General features: G+C 46.4%; 1 protein-coding gene across 9 annotated transcripts in view; it reads left to right on the forward strand.

Annotated features, from left to right (window-relative positions):
- HERC2 (HECT and RLD domain containing E3 ubiquitin protein ligase 2) overlaps window positions 1–23,322 on the forward strand; it is a 618,496-nt gene that overhangs the window by 32,300 nt on the left and 562,874 nt on the right. For 6 of the 9 annotated variants that reach the window (XM_063953293.1, XM_063953292.1, XM_063953291.1 and 3 more), the window contains exons 4-6: window positions 3,799–3,936; window positions 20,608–20,827; window positions 21,676–21,830. In XM_063953293.1, coding sequence (XP_063809363.1) covers window positions 3,799–3,936; window positions 20,608–20,827; window positions 21,676–21,830 — 513 coding nt within the window. The remainder of the gene's footprint in view (window positions 1–3,798; window positions 3,937–20,607; window positions 20,828–21,675; window positions 21,831–23,322) is intronic. The other 3 variants (XM_063953296.1, XM_063953297.1, XM_063953298.1) reach the window with 2 other exon arrangements.

The following is a 23,322-nucleotide window of genomic DNA, read 5'->3' on the forward strand; positions in this document are numbered from 1 at the left end:
TAGGAAAACACATGGATTTTACCATGCAGGGAAAATGCAGAAAAATTGATTAGCACTGGATAGAGCTTCACCCACACTGTAAAAACTGCGGTTAATTGAATCTGCCCCATTGGCTGACCTTTAACTGTAATTTCCTACCTTTCTCTAGCATCCATAAGGGATATTGGGGGAATCTAGTACAATGGGGTATAGATGGGGTCCAAAGGAGCTGGTGCACTTTAAATTTCTTCTACTGGGTGTGCTGGCTCCTCCCCTCTATGCCTCCTCCCACAGGCAGTTTAGAAAAAAAGTGCCCTCAGGAGAGGATGCACACTCTGGAGCTCCAGAGAGTTTTAAATCTTTATATTCATTGGTAAACCCTCCCTACGACTTAACGGCGGTGACATTGCTATTTTACAGGACATGTTACTGTCATACGGTCATATGTATTCTGTGTTGTTTTTTCTCCACATGTTCTTCTTTTTCTTGTTCTCTTTCCTTTCTTCTCTTGGTTTCTCCGCTCATCACCATTGCGGCTCGACACACTCACTGCGGATGGATGTCCTGCCCTCCCCGCATCCTCTAAGTCTACGTTACCTTGCTTATTCTATCTGGATGTCAAATTCAGCCTCTTGAATGCCCTCTGACCTTAGGTTATGTTCCTTCAATGTGAAGGGACTTAATATCCCCGAAAAAAGGTCCACTTTGTTACGGGAGTTGTGGGCAGAGCGCCTAGACATCTCTTTCCTTCAAGAGACCCATTTTAAAAACCAAGCCTCCCCCAAATTAGGTAATTATTACTACCCGCAGGCTTCCCAGTTTGTTATTATAAAACCTTTAAACAGTCCCTATTGCCTCTTTTCAAGAAGGCGTGCAATTCCATTTCTGCCGAGAAAGGCTTTTCTCCACAGACCCTGGAAGCACATATAACTGTGATCCCAAAGGAGGGTAGGGACCCCGCCCAGTGCTCGAGCTACCGACCGATCTCCCTCCTGAATTGCGACATAAAACTTTTTGCCAAACTGCTTGCGGGTCGCTTGGGTCGCCTTCTCCCGTCGGTGGTACATGGGGACCAGGTGGGTTTCATATTGGGCCGTGAGGCTAAGGATAACACTTCCAAAGTTATAGATCTTATCCACCTTGCTCAAGGAGTGTCCTCTCATATGGTCCTTCTGTCCACTGACGCGGAGAAGGCCTTCGACAGGATAGATTGGCAGTTCATGGTGGGCTTGCTTGAGCACATGGGTCTGGGCCCGACCTGCCTTAGTCGTATATTGGCTCTTTATAAACTCCCGTCGGCCAGGGTTCGTGTGAATGGAGCCCTCTCTGCCCCCTTTCTGATACGAAATGGAACGCGGCAAGGGTGCCCCCTATCCCCGCTCATATTTGTTCTCTGCATGGAGGCACATGCGAGAGCGATTCGGGCTAATCCGAACATTCATGGTGTATGGGCCGGAAAGCGGGAGCACAAGCTGGCACTGTATGCGGATGACCTTTTGGCTACTTTGACGGACCCAGTGACTTCCCTTCCAGCTCTTATGCAAGAATTCAATAGGTTTAACTTGCTTTCCAATTTCAAGGTGAATTACACTAAGTCTGTTGCCTTGAATATTTCAACGCCCTCGCGAGTACTTGAGGAAATTAGGGGTTCGTTCCCATTCCGGTGGCATCTTTTTCAGCTGAAGTATTTGGGAGTTCTCTTGACTAAAGACCTAACTGACTTATACCGGGTAAATTTTCTTCCTCTACTCCAGAAGATTACTGCGGATTTTCATAAATGGTCTGCACTCCGACTTACTTGGCTGGGGAGGATTAACACGGTGAAGATGACAATTCTCCCTAAAGTCTTGTATCTTCTGCAAACGCTACCCATAACAGTGCCTACTTCCTTTTTCACTACTTTGCAGTCATCTGTTGGCCGTTTTATTTGGGGGCAGAGAGGGCATCGACTCTCCCAATCTGCACTGACACGTACTCGTAAGGAAGGTGGCCTACAATTGCCTCACTTCATTAGTTACTATTATGCTGTGCACCTGTCCAGAATCCTAGATATGTCTAGATCCCCCTATACTAAGCAGTGGCCGCTGATAGCGGAAACGTCTATGGGGACTCCTTCACTTATTCTTCCCTGGCTTAAAAAAATTCCACGCATGACACATCCCACCCTAAACCCGACTCTTAAGATATGGAAGAAATTTAGGTACTAGATTCTTTCAGCCCGAGCCCCTCCTTACCGACGCCTTTATTGTTCAATCCAGACCTACCCGCGAATCCTCTCTCTCTATCTCCAACATCGGTATGGGCCAAAGCTGGCATCTCTCGGTTGAGTCACCTGATTGGGCCGTCGGGATTCCATTCCTTCGCAGATTTGCAACGATCCTGTGGTCTACCGCATAACTCTTTCTGGGCGTATCTACAAATTCGGCATTATGTTGCTGCAACACCAGCTCGCGCGGTGGGATGGAGGTCGACGGTTTTCGAATCCTTATGTCTCTCTGAACATCTGCCACGACACATAATATCTTTGTTATACAGACATTGCCTTGCGCGCACTCTCACTCAGCCCTTGACATTCGTAACAGCGTGGCATGAGGACTTAGGTAGGGAACTGACCCCTGACCAATGGTCCTGCATTTTTCAATTCACATTTGCCAGTTCGCCTTCACTTCAAGTATTGGAGACTCAATACAAAGTGGTGTCGAGATGGTATAGATGCCCCGACCGAGTCCACCACATGTTTCCGAGTGTTCCAGATACCTGCTGGAGGTGTGGCCGGTCCCGCGGCACTCCTTGCCATATTTGGTGGCAGTGTCCGGGACTGGCTTCGTTCTGGCAACAGGTCCACTCTATCACCAGGCGTATCGTGGTGCTCCCTGTACCAGAGACACCTGAGTTTTGGCTACTTAACTTAATTGACCTTCCTCTAACCCAGTTTAAAAATTCTTTACTGCGGCACTTAATGAATGCCGATAGGGCGACCATTCCGTGTTTCTGGAGGTCCCAGACACAGCCTCCCATTGCCAAGTGGTTCCAAAGAATAGATCACTATATGGTAATGGAGGACTTGACGTCTTCCTCCGGACAGTCTGCCTCTCGATTTGCAGCCGTCTGGCTTGACTGGCTGGAATTCAAAGGTACGCAGGAATACAAAACCCTTCTGCGACTCCCCTCCCCTACGTTATCATAGGGTCGCAATGGTGATGGCGGTTCTTTCCTCTCGCTTTTCTCTCTTTCTCTAATCTTGTCTATACTTTGATTCTTGTGTTCCGTTATCTTTCTTCTTCTTGTTTATACTGCGTGAAGATAACGCAGTTCATTATTCTAAGATACGTAGGCTAATAATATTGAATATTACTTTCGTTTATTTTTTTTGTATTCTTAGTTTACGTTTGAAATGTCAGCATTTATAACGCTACTTCTTGTATTACATGCCATTCTTATATGCTATGTATTGTTCTTTTGTCAATAAAACACAATTTGCACAAAAAAAAAAATATGAGCACGTATAATTTATTTTATTTTTTTGCTTTGGTTCTCTTTACTTTTAGGACTTGTGTGAAAATCTGAGCTAGTTTTAGGCCAAGTTTCAGCAGAAATATAGAACATTTTTAAAGGGCTCACAAACTTTCAAGCACCACTGTAAATATTCCTTTATAATATGGGTGTTATTGGATATGTTTCTTCAAGCAGTTACTGCTAATACTTCACCTGGTCTACATAAAATGATACGTACACAACCATGTTACTATATTATATTGTATTAATTTCCTGGTAAGTTTGTTATTTACATTAATTATTTACTATTCTTTTCTTGTCTAGATGAAGGAAATGACACACAGAGCAGCTCAAAGAAGGAGGATCAAAATGACAAAGAGAAGAAAGAGGAAGATGAGATTCCAATACCAAACTACAAGGCCAAAACCATTATGGATAGCTGGGTCTGGGGCAGACAGCCAGGTAACTTACAGTTAGTGAAGCTGACTTGCTTGCACCATTCCTGCGCTCATAACAAAAGCTTAAATATTAGTGAAGAAGCATAACTACAAATATCCAACATACAACTTGTTAAACTTTCCTTGCATTCATGTTTGTCTTTATTCTAAAGCGTGGGTTTAAGCAGTAGCAGTCTCTGCACTCACCCTGCCCTATGCTATACAGCAGGCAGTGGTAGTGGGCAGGGGAAAAGTGTTACGGAGTCATTCCCTTCTTGCACCTGCCCCTGCTTGACGTTATTGTAAAAACTATGGAATAGCTGGAGTGTTGGATCCCAGGTAAGCAGAGTTGTGGGATAGAATTGTACCAAGACTGAGATTTCTAGAATTACCCATTAACAATGCAGTATGAGGTGTGTGTGTGTGTGTGTGTGTGTGTGTGTGTGTGTGTGTGTGTTGTTTTTTTTTTTTTCCTCTAACGTCCTAGAGGATGCTTGGACTCCGTAAGGACCATAGGATAGACGGGCTCCGCAGGAGACATGGGCACTTTAAGAAAGACTTTGACTCTGGGTGTGCACTGGCTCCTCCCTCTATGCCCCTCCTCCAGACCTCAGTTTGATACTGTGCCCAGAGGAGCTGGGTGCATTTCAGGAGCTCTCCTGAGTTTCCTGAAAGAAAGCATTTTTGTTAGGTTTTTTATTTTCAGGGAGCCTGCTAGCAACAGACTCCCTGCATCGAGGGACTGAGGAGAGAGAAACAGACCGACTTCTGAGTTTCAGGGCTCTGTTTCTTAGGCTACTGGACACCATTAGCTCCAGAGGAATAGGTACGCAGGTCTCACCCTCGCCGTCCGTCCCAGAGCCGCGCCGCCGTCCTCCTCGCAGAGCCGGAAGATAGAAGCCGGGTGAGTATGTGAGGAAAAGATCATCACAGGCGACAGAAGACTTCAGATTCTTCACGGAGGTAACGCACAGCACTGCAGCTGTGCGCCATTGCTCCCATTCACCTCACACACTCCGGCCACTGTAAGGGTGCAGGGCGCAGGGGGGGGCGCCCTGGGCAGCAATTTAAACCTCCTATATGGCATATAAGTGTATATACATGTACAGCTGGGCACTGTACATGTATATAGAGAGCCTCCGCCATAATTTTAATTATTTCGAGCGGGACAGAAGCCCGCCGCCGAGGGGGCGGGGCTTCTCCCTCAGCACTCACCAGCGCCATCTTTTCTCCACAGCACCGCTGAATGGAAGCTCCCCGGACTCTCCCCTGCTTGACACACTGTGAAAGAGGGTTTTTTAAGTAGAGGGGGGGCACATATTTGGCACAATACAGATTGCAAAAGCGCTACTAGGTAAACACACTGTTTTTCCTGGGTCATATAGCGCTGGGGTGTGTGTTGGCATACTCTCTCTCTCTGTCTCTCCAAAGGGCCTGGTGGGGAACCTGTCTTCAGAAAATGGGCTTCCCTGTGTGTGTGTGTGTGTGTGTGTGTGTGTGTGCGGTGTGTCGGTACGCGTGTGTCGACATGTCTGAGATTGAAGGCTCGTCTAAGGAGGAGGGGGAGTGTATGAATGCTAGGTCTCCGTCAGCAGTACTGACACCTGACTGGATGGATATGTGGAATGTTTTGAGTGCAAATGTTAATTTAGTGCACAAAAGTTGGGTTACAGTCAGGGAGTCAACCCATGCCTGTCCCAATGTCGCCTGGACCTTCGGGGTCTCAGAAGCGCCCACTATCCCAAATAGCTGACACAGATACAGACATGGACTCAGACTCCAGTGTCTACTACGAAGATGCAAAATTGCAACCAAGGGTGGCAAAATGTATTCGATATATGATTATCGCTATAAAAGATGTTTTGCATATCACTGAGGAACGCCCTGTCTCTGACACGCGGGTGCACATGTTTAAGGGAAAGAAACCAGAGGTCACCTTTCCTTCCTCACATGAGCTGAACGATTTATGCGAAAAAGCGTGGGAAACTCCAGACAAAAAACTGCAGATTCCCAAAAGGATTCTAATAGCGTATCCTTTCTCGTCACATGACAGAATACGGTGGGAATCCTCCCCTAGGGTGGACAAAGCTTTAACACGCTTATCAAAAAAGATAGCGCTTCCATCCCAAGATACAGCTACCCTCAAGGATCCTGCTGCCCGCAAGCAGGAGGTTACCTTGAAGTCCATTTACGCACATTCTGGTACGTTACTCAGACCGGCTATTGCGTCGGCCTGGGTTTGTAGTGCTGTAGCAGCATGGACAGATTCCTTATCAGCAGATTTTGAGTCTCTTGATAAGGATACCATTTTAATGACTCTAGGGCATATAAAAGATGCTGTCTTATATATGAGAGATGCTCAAAGAGACATTAGTTTACTGGGTTCCAGGATAAACGCTATGTTTATTTCTGCTAGGCGTGGCTTATGGACCCGGCAGTGGACAGGTGATGCCGACTCAAAGAGGCATATGGAGTTGTTGCTTTACAAGAGTGAGGAATTATCGGAGAGGGCCTCTCGGATCTCGTCTCCACGGCTACGGCAGGTAAATCAAATTTTTTGCCATATATTCCCTCACAAACTAAGAAAGCGCCTCATTATCAAATGCAGTCCTTTCGTTCCAATAAAAGCAAGAGAGCACGTGGATCGTCCTTTCTTGCCAGAGGTAAGGGCAGAGGGAAAAAGCTGCACCCCACAGCTAGTTCCCAGGAACAGAAGTCCTCCCCGGCCTCTGCTAAATCTACCGCATGACGCTGGGGCTCCCCTGAGGGAGTCCGCTTCTGTGGGGGCACGTCTTCGACTGTTCAGCCACGTCTGGGTCCACTCACAGGTGGATCCATGGGCAATAGAAATTGTTTCCCAGGGTTAAAAGCTAGAATTCGAAGAAGTGCCTCCTCGCCGGTTTTTCAAATCGGCCCTACGGAAATAACCCCTGGAAAGGGAGATAGTTTTACAGGCAATTCACAAATTGTGTCTGCAACAAGTGGTGGTAGAGGTTCCCCTGCTTCAAAGAGGGCAGGGGTACTACTCAACTCTGTTTGTGGTTCCGAAACCGGACGGTTCGGTCAGACCCATTTTGAATTTAAAATCCCTGAACCTTTACTTAAAACGGTTCAAGTTCAAGATGGAATCGCTCAGGGCGGTTATCGCCAGCCTGGAAGGGGGAGATTTTTTGGTGTCTCTGGACATAAAGGATGCATACCTGCATGTCCCCATATATCCTCCTCATCAGGCGTACCTGAGATTTGCGGTACAGGATTGTCATTACCAATTTCAGACGTTGCCGTTTGGGCTTTCCACGGCCCCGAGAATTTTCACCAAGGTAATGGCGGAAATGATGGTGCTCTTGCGCAAGCAAGGTGTCACAATTATCCCGTACTTGGACGATCTCCTCATAAAAGCGAGAACAAGGGAGAAGTTGCTGAGCAGCGTATCCCTTTCACTGAATGTGTTACAGCGACACGGCTGGATTCTCAATATTCCAAAGTCACAGCTGAATCCTATAACTCGTCTGCCCTTCTTGGGCATGATTCTGGACACAGACCAGAAAAGGGTTTTTCTTCCGACGGAAAAAGCACAGGAACTCATGACTCTAGTCATGAACTTGTTGAAACCACAACAAGTGTCAGTACATCATTGCACTCAAGTTCTGGGAAAGATGGTGGCAACATACGAAGCCATTCCATACAGCATATTCCATGCAAGGACCTTCCAATGGGACAAATGGTCCGGGTCGTATCTGCAATTGCATCAGAGGATCACCCTGTCCCCCAGGGCCAGAGTATCTCTCCTGTGGTGGCTAAACAGGGTTCACCTTCTAGAGGGCCGCAGGTTCGGCATTCAGGACTGGATCCTGGTGACCACGGACGCGAGCCTCCGAGGTTGGGGAGCAGTCACACAGGCAAGAAATTTCCAGGGACTTTGGTCAAGTCAAGAGACTTGTCTTCACATCAACATCCTGGAACTAAGGGCCATGTACAACGCCCTACGTCATGGGTCTTCAACCTGTGGCCCTCCAGCTGCTGTGGAACTACACATCCCAGCATGCCCTGCCTCAGTTTTTAGCATGCATTAATAGCAAAACTGTGGCAGGGCATGCTGGGATGTGTAGTTCCACAGCAGCTGGAGGGCCACAGGTTGAAGACCCATGCCCTACGTCAAACGGAGATCTTACTTCGCAATCGACCAGTTCTGATCCAGTCGGACAACATCACCGCAGTAGCTCATGTAAACCGCCAAGGCAGCACAAGGAGCAGAGTGGCAATGGCGGAAGCCACCAGGATTCTTCGCTGGCCGGAGAATCATGTAAGCGCTCTGTCAGCAGTGTTCATTCCGGGAGTGGACAACTGGGAAGCAGATTTCCTCAGCAGACACGATCTGCATCCGGGAGAGTGGGGACTTCATCAGGAAGTCTTCGCGCAGATTGCAAGTCGATGGGGACTACCCCAAATAGACATGATGGCGTCCCGTCTCAACAAAAAGCTGCAAAGGTATTGCGCCAGGTCAGGAGACCCTCAGGCGGTAGCTGTGGACGCCCTAGTGACACCTTGGGTGTTCCAGTCGGTATATGTGTTTCCTCCTCTTCCCCTCATCCTCAAGGTGTTGAGGATAATAAGAAAAAGAGGAGTGAGAACAATCCTCATTGTTCCAGATTGGCCACGAAGGACCTGGTATCCGGATCTGCAAGAAATGCTCACAGAAGATCCATGGCCTCTTCCTCTAAGGCATGACCTGTTACTACAAGGTCCCTGTCTGTTCCAAGACGTACCGCGGCTGCGTTTGACGGCATGGCGGTTGAACGCCGGATCCTAGCGGAAAAAGGTATTCCGGATGAGGTCATTCCTACGCTAATAAAGGCTTGGAAGGACGTGACATCTAAACATTATCACCGAATATGGAGGAAATATGTTTCTTGGTGTGAGTCCAGGAATGCTCCTACGGAAGAATTCCACCTGGGACGTTTTCTTCACTTTCTACAAACTGGAGTGAATTTGGGCCTAAAATTAGGCTCCATTAAAGTTCAGATCTCTGCCTTATCCATTTTCTTTCAAAAGGGATTGGCCTCATTACCTGAAGTACAGACTTTTTTGTGAAGGGAGTTCTGCATATTCAGCCTCCTTTTGTACCTCCGGTGGCGCCTTGGGACCTTAACGTGGTGTTAAGTTTCCTTAAGTCACATTGGTTTGAACCACTTCAGACAGTGGAGTTGAAATATCTCACGTGGAAGGTGGTCATGTTGTTAGCCTTGGCTTCGGCTAGGCGAGTGTCGGAATTGGCGGCTTTATCCCATAAAAGCCCCTATCTGGTTTTCCATATGGATAGAGCGGAATTGCGGACCCGTCCTCAATTCCTGCCTAAGGTGGTCTCATGCTTTCATATGAACCAACCTATTGTCGTGCCTGTGGCTACACGTGACTTGGAGGATTCAGAGTCCCTTGATGTGGTCAGGGCTTTGAAAATTTACGTGGCCAGAACGGCTAGGATCAGAAAAACAGGAGCACTGTTTGTCCTGTATGCAGCCAACAAAGTTGCTTCAAAGCAGACTATTGCTCGCTGGATCTGTAACACGATTCAACAGGCGCATTGCATTCTACGGCAGGATTGCAGTTACCGAAATCGGTTAAAGCCCATTGCACTAGGAAGATGGGCTCTTCTTGGGCGGCTGCCCGAGGGATCTCGGCACTACAGCTGTGCCGAGCTGCTACTTGGTCGGGGTCAAACACCTTTGCAAAGTTCTATAAGTTTGATACCCTGGCTGAGGAGGACCTCCTGTTTGCTCAGTCGGTGCTGCAGAGTCATCCGCACTCTCCCGCCCGTTTGGGAGCTTCGGTATAATCCCCATGGTCCTTACGGAGTCCCCAGCATCCTCTAGGACGTTAGAGAAAATAAGATTTTAAACCTACCGGTAAATCTTTTTCTCGTAGTCCGTAGAGGATGCTGGGCGCCCGTCCCAAGTGCGGACTACTTCTGCAAGATTTGTATATAGTTATTGCTTACATAAGGGTTATGTTATAGTTTCATCGGTCTTGGACTGATGCTATGTTGTTTTTCATACTGTTAACTGGGTAGTATATCACAAGTTATACGGTGTGGCTGGTATGAATCTTGCCCTTGGATTACAAAAATCCTTTCCTTGTACTGTCAGTCTCCTCTGGGCACAGTTTCTCTAACTGAGGTCTGGAGGAGGGGCATAGAGGGAGGAGCCAGTGCACACCAGGAACTAAATTCTTTCTTAAAGTGCCCATGTCTCCTGCGGAGCAAGTCTATCCCCATGGTCCTTACGGAGTCCCAGCATCCTCTACGGACTACGAGAAAAAGATTTACCGGTAGGTTTAAAATCTTATTATTTTTTTTTTTTTTTTTTTTCATATAGTCTATCATTCAAGAGGAAACCATTATTTTTGTTCTACTACTTTTTTTTTTTTACATAAATTATTGTCTTAAGGACTTTATATATTTTCATGTAGTTAATATGGGAGATTGGTATATTTTGTGTTATGCTTTCAAATAAGAACTCAAGTTAACCATAGTGTAGCAACTGTCATTATTCAGCATTATGAAAAAAAAAAATTTAATACTAATTTAGGATATTCAGTCTTGGAAAATAGAACATTGCAAGTGGAGTTGTTACCCTGGAAATGTGGATCAGTCACTTTTAAAAGAGGGGTGTTTTTTGTTCAGATGTTAAAATTTATATTTTATTCCCCTACGAAACATCAGATTTATTTTAAAATCAGACAATTCTGGCTAATTTTAAAAAAAGGAGGCGTGTTTTAATGGTTGCAGAAAGCCACTTGTATAAATATTTTGGGCTACAAGTATTGAAGAAACATCATCCATAGTGAGGGTTCTGAAATTTTCTTATTTTATTGTATTGAAGGTTAATGATCCAGCTCAATAGTTGACATACTGGAAAAAGTATATACAGTGCATCCGAAAATTATTCACGGCGCTTCACTTTTTCCACATCTTATGTTACAGCCTTATTCTAAAATGGAATAAATTAATTTATTCCCTCAAAATTCTACACACAATACCCCATAATAGCAACGTGAAAAGTTTTTTTTGTTGAGTTTTTTGCAAATTTATTAAAAATAAACTAAGAAATCACATGTACATAAGTATTCACATCCTTGAGATTTTCCTACAGCTTAATTGGTGTCCACCCATGGTAAATTCAGTTGATTGGACATGATTTGGAAAGGCACACACCTGTCTATATAAGATCCCACACTTGATAGTGCATGTCTGAACACAAACCAAGCATGAATTCAAAGGAATTGTCTCGAGGCACAAATCTGGGGAAGGGTACAGAAAAATATATGCTGCTTTGAAGGTCCCAATGAGCACAGTGGCCTCCATCATCTGTAAATGGAAGAAGTTCGGAACCACCAGGACTCTTCCTAGAGCTGGTTGGTAGTCTAAATTGAGCAATTGGGGGAGAAGGGCCCTAGTCAGGGATGTGACCAAGAACCTGATGGTCACTCTGTCAGAGCTACAGCAGTCCTCTGTGGAGAGAGGTGAACCTTCCCGAAGGACAACCGTCTCTACAGCAAACCACCAATTGGGTCACCAACATGTAAGACTTTTAGCACTGCATTAATCATTGATATTGATGTTGGAATGTGATGAGCATAGAAGTTTAAAAATCTCAGCACAAGGGTGAGACAACACTTAAGCTTGGTACACACTAGTCGATAAGTCGCTTGATCCTCTGTATCGTCGCAACATCACGTGCTTCTTCCCTGTCGGACATGGCATTGCCAAGTGGGTATGCACTTGCCAGGTCCCATCGGCGGTGATGTCGGGCTGGGTACACATCGTTAAGTGTGTACCCAGATTTAGGCATGAAGGGGTTAAAGATCATTCCATGCCCCAGTATCAGATTTCTTTAATGGGGGGGCTACACCCCCACCCACAGTGCCAATAGACAGCCCCTTTATCTCTCAAAGGAGGCATTATCCCACCCCCGCACCCATATGCAGAGTGCAGTGGAGCATGCGACAGGGGGGACTTGCAGAGATAACCCAAGTAGTGCTCCAGGGGTTAAAAGTTCACTTGGACTTTGTACCTGGCACATTCGCCCCAGAGTGCTGTATGCATAACATTGTGGTGTGTGATTTCGTATGTGATGTCTGCAGTCACAGATCATGAGGGGCCTGGGAGACGGAAGAACTCCTTTTACATGTTGCGACAGCGTCAAGTAAGTTGTCATAAATGGGTTGGGTCTAATTTGCCGGCATTTGGGATGTTTACTCAGAATACTCAGTGTGTCATCCCGAAGATCGGAATACTAACAGGGGAAGGTAAGTATAATTTCTTAATAATATTTCCCTCAGACTCCTTGCACTTCCACTTATTACTCACTAAATGCCATTGATATGGAGTCTCTTCAGTCCATGTAGTCATCCACAAACTTTGCAAAAATACATATGGAATGACGCACTACATCTCTGAATGTGGACCCCTGTGTAGGGGCAGCCACTGGAAATAAAAGTGCTTTTCCCACCAGTAACATGGGCAATAATAGTATCCATTTCTGGCCCAAAGAAAGCCCCCCCCCCCCCCCCATCCCCCCCCCCACCCCACCACAAGGAAGAAATTCCAAAGAATGTTTGGATTCTGAATCCACATTATGAGTGTGGAGCCAAAGTGCCCACCGAGCCAAGACAGCTGTAGCCGAAACTCTGGAAGCTACGTGAGCACCGTCTTGCATGGCCTCACACACACATTCGGCTGCTTCACCAAGTCCAGTAGGGAATCCGTAGACGAATGCACTATATGTATTTTCCATTACATGTACTCATCCCATTGGGAAAAAGAACCATTAAGGAATATCCCTAGAAGAACCATCTGATCTGGTACAACTGTTCACTTTTATTGCATTGTGATATCCTATCCCCATTCTTTAAGTTGTGCCTTTGACCTATTTCCATGTCTTTATATTTCTCTAACGTCCTAGTGGATGCTGGGGACTCCGAAAGGACCATGGGGAATAGCGGCTCCGCAGGAGACTGGGCACAAAGTAAAATCTTTAGGACTAGCTGGTGTGCACTGGCTCCTCCCCCTATGACCCTCCTCCAAGCCTCAGTTAAGATTTTGTGCCCGAACGAGAAGGGTGCAATCTAGGTGGCTCTCCTGAGCTGCTTAGAGTAAAAGTTTAAATAGGTTTTTTTATTTTCAGTGAGACCTGCTGGCAACAGGCTCCCTGCATCGAGGGACTAAGGGGAGAAGAAGCGAACTCACCTGCGTGCAGAGTGGATTGGGCTTCTTAGGCTACTGGACATTAGCTCCAGAGGGACGATCACGGGCCCAGCCATGGATGGGTCCCGGAGCCGCGCCGCCGGCCCCCTTACAGAGCCAGAAGAGTGAAGAGGTCCGGAAAATCGGCGGCAGAAGACGTCCTGTCTTCAATAAGGTAGCGCACAGCACCGCAGCTGTGCGCCATTGCTCTCAGCACACTTCACACTCCGGTCACTGAGGGTGCAGGGCGCTGGGGGGGGGCGCCCTGGGACGCAATGAAAATACCTTAAATGGCTAAAAATACATCACATATAGCTCCTGGGCTATATGGATGTATTTAACCCCTGCCAGTTTTCCACAAAAAAGCGGGAGAAAGGCTCCGCCCCCTTCTCGGCGGCCTATCTCCTCAGCACACAAGCGCCATTTTTTCCTCACAGCTCCGTTGGAGGAAGGCTCCCTGACTCTCCCCTGCAGTCCTGCACTACAGAAACGGGGTAAAACAAGAGAGGGGGGGCACTAAATTGGCATATTAATATATACAGCAGCTATATTAGGGAAAAACACTTATATAAGGTTATCCCTGTATATATATAGCGCTCTGGTGTGTGCTGGCAAACTCTCCCTCTGTCTCCCCAAAGGGCTAGTGGGGTCCTGTCCTCTATCAGAGCATTCCCTGTGTGTGTGCTGTGTGTCGGTACGCTGTGTCGACATGTATGAGGAGGAAAATGGTGTGGAGGCGGAGCAATTGCCTGTGTTAGTGATGTCACCCCCTAGGGAGTCGACACCTGACTGGATGGTCTTATGGAAAGAATTACGTGATAGTGTCGGCACTTTACCAAAGACTGTTGACGACATGAGACAGCCGGCAAATCAGTTAATACCTGTACAGGCGTCTCAAACACCGTCAGGGGCTATAAAACGCCCGTTACCTCAGGTCGATACAGACACTGACACGGACACTGACTCCAGTGTCGACGGTGAGGAAACAAACGTATTTTCCAGTAGGGCCACACGTTACATGATCACGGCAATGAAGGAGGTTTTGAACATTTCTGATACTACAAGTACCACAAAAAAGGGTATTATGTGGGGTGTGAAAAAACTACCCGTAGTTTTTCCTGAATCAGATGAATTAAATGAGGTGTGTGATGAAGCGTGGGTTTCCCCCGATAAACTGCTAATTTCTAAAAAATTATTTGCATTATACCCTTTCCCGCCAGAGGTTAGGGCGCGTTGGGAAACACCCCCTAGCGTAGATAAGGCGCTCACACGCTTATCAAAACAAGTGGCGTTACCGTCCCCTGATACGGCCGCCCTCAAGGAACCAGCTGATAGGAAGCTGGAAAATATCCTTAAAAGTATATACACACATACTGGTATTATACTGCGACCAGCAATCGCCTCAGCCTGGATGTGCAGTGCTGGGGTGGCTTGGTCGGATTCCCTGACTGAAAATATTGATACCCTGGACAGGGACAATATATCATTGACTATAGAGCATTTAAAGGATGCATTTCTATATATGCGAGATGCACAGAGGGATATTTGCACTCTGGCATCAAGAGTAAGTGCGATGTCCATTTCTGCCAGAAGAGGATTATGGACGCGACAGTGGTCAGGGGATGCGGATTCCAAACGGCATATGGAAGTATTGCCGTATAAAGGGGAGGAGTTATTTGGGGTCGGTCTATCGGACCTGGTGGCCACGGCAACGGCTGGAAAATCCACCTTTTTACCCCAAGTCACCTCGCAGCAGAAAAAGATACCGTCTTTTCAGGCTCAGTCCTTTCGTCCCCATAAGGGCAAGCGGGCAAAAGGCCACTCATATCTGCCCCGGGGCAGAGGAAGGGGAAAAAGACTGCAGCAGACAGCCTCTTCCCAGGAACAGAAGCCCTCCCCCGCTTCTGCCAAGTCCTCAGCATGACGCTGGGGCCTTACAAGCGGACTCAGGCACGGTGGGGGCCCGTCTCAAGAATTTCAGCGCGCAGTGGGCTCACTCGCAAGTGGACCCCTGGATCCTGCAGGTAGTATCTCAGGGGTACAAATTGGAATTCGAGACGTCTCCCCCTCGCCGGTTCCTGAAGTCTGCTTTACCAACGTCTCCCCCCGACAGGGAGGCGGTATTGGAAGCCATTCACAAGCTGTATTCCCAGCAGGTGATAATCAAGGTACCCCTCCTACAACAGGGAAAGGGGTATTATTCCACGCTGTTTGTGGTACCGAAGCCGGACGGCTCGGTGAGACCTATTTTAAATCTGAAATCCTTGAACACTTACAAAAAAAGGTTCAAGTTCAAGATGGAGTCACTCAGAGCAGTGATAGCGAACCTGGAAGAAGGGGACTATATGGTGTCTCTGGACATCAAGGATGCTTACCTCCATGTCCCAATTTGCCCTTCTCACCAAGGGTACCTCAGGTTTGTGGTACAGAACTGTCACTATCAGTTTCAGACGCTGCCGTTTGGATTGTCCACGGCACCCCGGGTCTTTACCAAGGTAATGGCCGAAATGATGATTCTTCTTCGAAGAAAAGGCGTCTTAATTATCCCTTACTTGGACGATCTCCTGATAAGGGCAAGGTCCAGAGAACAGTTAGAGGTCGGAGTAGCACTATCTCAAGTAGTACTACGACAGCACGGATGGATTCTAAATATTCCAAAATCGCAGCTGATTCCGACGACACATCTGCTGTTCCTAGGGATGATTCTGGACACAGTACAGAAAAAGGTGTTTCTCCCAGAGGAGAAAGCCAGGGAGTTATCCGACCTAGTCAGGAACCTCCTAAAACCAGGCCAAGTGTCAGTACATCAATGCACAAGGGTCCTGGGAAAGATGGTGGCTTCTTACGAAGCGATTCCATTCGGCAGATTCCACGCAAGAACTTTTCAGTGGGATCTGCTGGACAAATGGTCCGGATCGCATCTTCAAATGCATCAGCGGATAACCCTGTCTCCAAGGACAAGGGTGTCTCTCCTGTGGTAGTTACAGAGTGCTCATCTCCTAGAGGGCCGCAGATTCGGCATTCAGGATTGGGTCCTGGTGACCACGGATGCCAGCCTGAGAGGCTGGGGAGCAGTCACACAGGGAAGAAATTTCCAGGGCTTGTGGTCAAGCATGGAAACGTCACTTCACATAAATATCCTGGAACTAAGGGCCATTTACAATGCCCTAAGTCAGGCAAGACCTCTGCTTCAGGGTCAGCCGGTGTTGATCCAGTCGGACAACATCACGGCAGTCGCCCACGTAAACAGACAGGGCGGCACAAGAAGCAGGAGGGTAATGATGGAAGTGGCAAGGATTCTTCGCTGGGCGGAGAATCATGTGATAGCACTGTCAGCAGTGTTCATTCCGGGAGTGGACAACTGGGAAGCAGACTTCCTCAGCAGACACGATCTTCACCCGGGGGAGTGGGGACTTCACCCAGAAGTCTTCCACATGATTGTGAACCGTTGGGAAAAACCAAAGGTGGACATGATGGCGTCCCGCCTCAACAAAAAACTGGACAGATATTGCGCCAGGTCAAGGGACCCTCAGGCAATGGCTGTGGACGCTCTGGTAACACCGTGGGTGTACCAGTCAGTGTATGTGTTCCCTCCTCTTCCTCTCATACCAAAAGTACTGAGAATCATAAGAAGGAGAGGAGTAAAGACTATACTCGTGGCTCCGGATTGGCCAAGAAGGACTTGGTACCCGGAAATTCAAGAGATGCTCACGGAAGACCCGTGGCCTCTACCTCTAAGAAAGGACCTGCTCCAGCAGGGACCATGTCTGTTCCAAGACTTACCGCGGCTGCGTTTGACGGCATGGCGGTTGAACGCCGGATCCTGAAGGAAAAAGGCATTCCGGATGAAGTCATCCCTACCCTGATCAAAGCCAGGAAGGATGTAACCGTACAACATTATCACCGTATTTGGCGTAAATATGTTGCGTGGTGCGAGGCCAGGAAGGCCCCTACAGAGGAATTTCAACTGGGTCGTTTCCTGCATTTCCTGCAAACAGGACTGTCTATGGGCCTCAAATTAGGGTCCATTAAGGTTCAAATTTCGGCCCTGTCAATATTCTTCCAAAAAGAACTGGCTTCTGTTCCTGAAGTTCAGACGTTTGTCAAGGGAGTACTGCATATACAGCCTCCTTTTGTGCCTCCAGTGGCACCTTGGGATCTCAATGTAGTTTTGGGATTCCTAAAATCACATTGGTTTGAACCACTCACCACTGTGGACTTAAAATATCTCACATGGAAAGTGGTAATGCTGTTAGCCCTGGCTTCAGCCAGGCGTGTCTCAGAATTGGCGGCTTTATCCTATAAAAGCCCTTACCTAATTTTTCATACGGACAGGGCAGAATTGAGGACTCGTCCTCAATTTCTCCCTAAGGTGGTTTCAGCTTTTCACTTAAACCAGCCTATTGTAGTGCCTGCGGCTACTAGGGACTTGGAGGATTCCAAGTTGCTGGACGTAGTCAGGGCCCTGAAAATATGTTTCCAGGACGGCTGGAGTCAGAAAATCTGATTCGCTGTTTATCCTGTATGCACCCAACAAGCTGGGTGCTCCTGCTTCTAAGCAGACGATTGCTCGTTGGATTTGTAGTACAATTCAGCTTGCACATTCTGTGGCAGGCCTGCCACAGCCAAAATCTGTAAAAGCCCATTCCACACGGAAAGTGGGCTCATCTTGGGCGGCTGCCCGAGGGGTCTCGGCTTTACAACTTTGCCGAGCAGCTACTTGGTCAGGGGCAAACACGTTTGCTAAATTCTACAAATTTGATACCCTGGCTGAGGAGGACCTGGAGTTCTCTCATTCGGTGCTGCAGAGTCATCCGCACTCTCCCGCCCGTTTGGGAGCTTTGGTATAATCCCCATGGTCCTTTCGGAGTCCCCAGCATCCACTAGGACGTTAGAGAAAATAAGAATTTACTTACCGATAATTCTATTTCTCATAGTCCGTAGTGGATGCTGGGCGCCCATCCCAAGTGCGGATTGTCTGCATTACTTGTACATAGTTATTGTTACAAAAATCGGGTTATTGTTGTTGTGAGCCATCTTTTCAGAGGCTCCTTCTGTTATCATGCTGTTAACTGGGTTCAGATCACAAGTTGTACGGTGTGATTGGTGTGGCTGGTATGAGTCTTACCCGGGATTCAAAATCCTTCCTTATTGTGTACGCTCGTCCGGGCACAGTATCCTAACTGAGGCTTGGAGGAGGGTCATAGGGGGAGGAGCCAGTGCACACCAGCTAGTCCTAAAGCTTTTACTTTGTGCCCAGTCTCCTGCGGAGCCGCTATTCCCCATGGTCCTTTCGGAGTCCCCAGCATCCACTACGGACTATGAGAAATAGAATTATCGGTAAGTAAATTCTTATTTTACACTCTCTTCCTGTTTGGGCAGGCTAAGGTTTTAGGTTAGGCAGCCACTACTTTGCGCCAGAGTTCCCCTGTTTCCTTTTTTAACAGGTCACCGAGTAACTGCACAATCTCCTCCATAGGCCAAAAAAACCGCCAATAAGAGAACAGATACTTAGTCTTCCAGGAGAGACTAACAGCTGCAGAGGAGAGGAGCTAAGGCGAAACCTGCACTAAAGTTGATACCAGCCTACAGGTCCACATGAGACCAGGAAAAGGGCTGCTCCAGCATCCTATGCATCAAGCAGACTGTACGAAAAGCTACAGGCTCTCCCTCCAGCCCCCCTCCCCCCCCCCCCCCCCCCTACCTTGTGACTACACTATACAGCTGCAAGTGCTACTCCGCCCCCCTCTGTGGGGAAAGCAATTGGTCTACTCCAAAATGGGCTTCCTGTATATTGCGCACTTTCTGTGCTGGTGCCGCACTTGTAAACCTGCCTAGATGGCGCTACCATCTGGGACAGTGCTGCCGCCCTGCACCCTCTAAAACGGTGAGGGCGCACCATGTCCCTGTGTCCATGTGGCCTTACATGAGACCGGAGTGCACTGGGGAACTACAGTTGGCACCCAGTGAGCTGTGTTAGCTCCCTGTTGCCGCTGCATTCCTCATGTAGCAGTGGACAGAGTCTAAGTATAAAGGAAAACGTAGAATTTTTTTTTTTTTTAAAAACCCAAAATAAACCATCTACCAAAACCTGTCTAACTCCACAGGCCCTTAAAGAACAGTGGCATGCTGGGGTTGTGGGGAGCCATGATGAAAGAAATGATTCAAGATCACCTGTGTTTTGTTACTTCTGTTTGTGAATATGTTTTGAAGTCTTTCATAATTTGCAAGAGACCTCTTACAATATGGATCAATTGGCAGATGAAAGCATGTGTTAGTCTCGGGGTATATTTAATAAAGTGCAGGTTTTTAGAAATGGAGATGTTGCTCTTGGCAACCAATCAGATTCTAGCAATTCTTCTAGAAGGTGCTAGATAAATTATAAGTAGAATCTGATTGGTTACTATGGGCAACATCTCCATTTAAAAAGACCTGCACTTTAGTAAATATACCCCTCAGAGTCAATCTATTCACACCACACCATTCTGTCTTACCTATTTGAAAGCTTATTAGCAGGTATTTGGTAAATATTGCATTATCTCTGTTCTCCTCAGTTATGGGGTTCAGAGAAATAATTGAACCTTGATTCATAGTCCATAAAATTACTTTAGTACAGAACTTGCAAAAGATGAGGGGCTTTTGTGCAGCACAGAAGCTTTGATGTGTTAGTACAAATATGGCATTACTATTAGTATTGCACAACACACTGTTATTTTTTTTTTTTTTCTATTAAGAGGTGGCAATCACATAATTTATAAATAATGCTATAGGGTGGTCCTCAAGGCACCCCAACGGCCCAGGATTTGGGTAGATCCATGGCTCAGCACATATGGTTATATTAAATTGACTGAGGTGCTAATTATGTCACCTATGGCCAAGAATGGATAAACTTAAAACCTGGACGACTGGGGTGCTTTGAGGACCGCGTTTGAGATCCTCTGCTATAGGGCATACAGATAAGATATACATAGCTATTTTGCCCTTATTTGTATTCATAGATGCAAATTATTCCATCACAATTAGATTACCAGTTGCATTGCACTCTTATATTGTTCCTTGTTATCTGTGTGGAGGATTGTGTTTTTCCTCACAAGAACTTTTTTATTTGTACGTTATTTTATTTTATTATCCCTATGGCTATAGGACAGGATTGCAGGATGCTTCGCTATCTTTGGGAGCACCTTTTGTGGCAAAACCACTTTTCATCACTGTGGCTTCTTCGCTGAATTGTATTAAAACATTTACTAGGCCAACACTGGGCTGAAGTGTCGCTCCTAGGCTATTTTTCCCAGGATTTATTAATCACTCCTGAAAAATAAGCACCTTTCCTTATAGCGAGTAATTTAAAAAGGCAGCTTGTTAGACAGGATGATAAATATTTAGATATTCCCTATTGTGTGTTTTTATGTGCTTTAGTGTTCTTGTACATGACATTAGTGTTTAATTTTCTGGTAGATGTGAATGAACTTAAGGAATGCCTCTATGTGCTTGTAAAGGAGCAACAAGCACTTGCCACGCAGACTGCCACCACCACACACTCTGCCGTGAGGCTAAAGCAAAGGCTGGTCATACTGGAACGTTATTTTATTGCACTGAACAGAACTGTTTTTCATGAAAATGTCAAAGTAAAGTGGAAAAGTAACACTGCCTCCACTCCTGCTGCTGAAAAGAAAAGGTAATTGCTACTATTTTAAAACTGTTTATTTTTTCTATAGCTATATTTATCTAATTAGATTCATACAATCTAGTAATTCAGTGTTGAATTTTTAAACTTTCATTGATTGCTGTTGTAGTATTTGGGTGCCGTTTAAATAGCTGCGGGCATTAGACAGGTGTACGCACATACAAGAGATTTGGCACAGATGCTTTGTATGACCTTCTGTGAACGTAAATGCCACTTCTACAATCACTTATGGAATACATTAATACTGTACTTGTGTTTTTTGGTTTTTTTTTTTCTTCTTCCTTATGTCATTGCCTTATACCTTGAGCAGTGAGATTTATAGGGCGTTGGGTTGGTTTATATGTAAATGTATAAGATATCTAGAGAATACAAATGACATTGGTGGTAGCAGTCCACACCTATTGCAGAGATGATGGGGTGCATGCTGTTGCATCTATAGTAGTTACAATTTATGTTCTGAAGTAAGGAAGGGCTTGTGAATAGACGTGTATAAAGATTCAACATGCTGGAGAAAAATACACACTTACGATATTTGCTAACATTGATCTTCCTATGCTTTGAAATGTATGGGTTGACTTTGTAAGGAAGTCTGCTTTATATTGGGTAGTTTTGCGGTTCCCTCAGCTTGACTTTCATTGACTTGTTAACACAAACATGTATTATATATTTTTTTGTAATTTTAATTAGTACTTTCATGAAAGCTTTAACAATGTCTGATTTCATATACAGTGTACTGTGATGAAAATGCTTGCCGACAGTATTGTCTGATTTAATTGAATGTAAAACCTTTTGCTCCCCTCTTTGGTTGCTTGTCACTTGTTTTGTGTTTCTGAAATCAGTGACTTCATCCCTTGCAGTGAGGAGATTTTTGAGCATACCTTTCATGTACACAGCTCCCGTCCAGTTGGCCAAGGGGTAGAAGGACTTGCCAGAGTGGGCTCAAGGGCTGCATTATCCTTTGCATTTGCATTCCTGCGTAGAGCATGGAGATCTGGTAAGGCAAACTGGCTTTATACTATGCATTATTTCTAATGCAGAAAGTGTACAATGTGTTTGCAGATGTACCTGTAGTTGTTTTTGTGAAGACTTATCACAGTAGCTGTTATTATCTTATTTTCTAGCTAAACCTAATGAGCAACTATATTGTAGAGCATTTGTAGTACATTAATATTCCTTGTAGCCGAACATGTGGGTTTTTTATTATTCTATAGTTACGTTTACAAGTGTCCACGAAACCCTGCAGATCTTTTAGTTCTCCTGTTAAGTTAAGTCTGTCTCCCTATAAATGTACAGAAGTACTCTAGGGTCTATTCATGAAGCAGTGAAAAGTGTGGAGAAGCGAGGCAGTGGAGAAGTTGCCCATGGCAACCAATCAGCATTGAAGTAACATTTATGATTTGGATACTATAAAATTATACAGAGCAGCTAATTGGTTACCATGGGCAACTTCTCCACTGGCTCACTTCTCCACTCTTTTCACTGCTTCACTTCTCCACTCTTTTCACTGCTTGATGAATAGACCCCTCGGTCTTCTCCCCTTCCCTCCACTTGTGGCTATAGTTGCACCTGGAAGTTGTCTTATCAAGCAAATGTGCTTTTTAGATATGAGATGACACCTGCATGGGTTAAAATATTATACTTTGTAAAATCTTATTTCTCTTACGTCCTGGAGGATGCTGGGGCCCACATTAGTACCATGGGGTATAGACGGGTCCACTAGGAGCCATCGGCACTGTAAGAGTTTGAGAGTGTGGGCTAGCTCCTCCCTCTGCTCCTCCTACCAGACCCAGTTTAGAAAATGTGCCCGGAGGAGCCGGTCACAGCTAGGAGTAAAAGTTTTTTAGAGTTTATTATTTTACAGGGAGGCTGCTGGCAACAGCCTCCCTGCTTCGAGGAACTATTGGGGGGGGGGGGCACTATCTTCGCTGACAGGACACTGAGCTCCTGTGGGGATTGCTCACCCTGGCAGCATGCCACCACCCCCTTACAGAGCCAGAAGAGGCGAGATATGGCGGCACAAGGGTAGGAGCGCAGCTCTGAGCGGCTGCGCTCCTGGAATGCTCAGCGGCACAGTGTCTTAATACCCTACACTGGTCACAGACGCTAACCGGAGACTGAATCCCCAGGTTAGCATCACAATCCTCCGTACTCAGACGCTCAACTGGGGACGGAATCTCCCACCTTGTGACGGTGTCCTCAGGCCAGTATAAAGAATTTGTGCGGGAAGGTGTGCCATCTTCAAGGGGCGGAGCTTCTCCTCAGAGAAGACCCAGCAGCGTTCAGCGCCATTTTCCTGCCTGCAGTTCCTGTACACAGACGCTGACTGAGCTGTCCCTCCAAGCAACTCCAGCTATCCTGTGTTGTAGAAGGGGGAGGAGGTGGTGAATTAGATCTGTGCCACTATTACAGTACACAGTGGATGCTGATAAGGGGTGTTATATGGTGTGTGTGTGTGTGTGTGTATATATGTGTGTATATATATATGT

This window comes from Pseudophryne corroboree, chromosome 2 (assembly GCF_028390025.1).
Source record: "Pseudophryne corroboree isolate aPseCor3 chromosome 2, aPseCor3.hap2, whole genome shotgun sequence".
In the NCBI taxonomy this organism is placed as follows: domain Eukaryota; kingdom Metazoa; phylum Chordata; class Amphibia; order Anura; family Myobatrachidae; genus Pseudophryne; species Pseudophryne corroboree.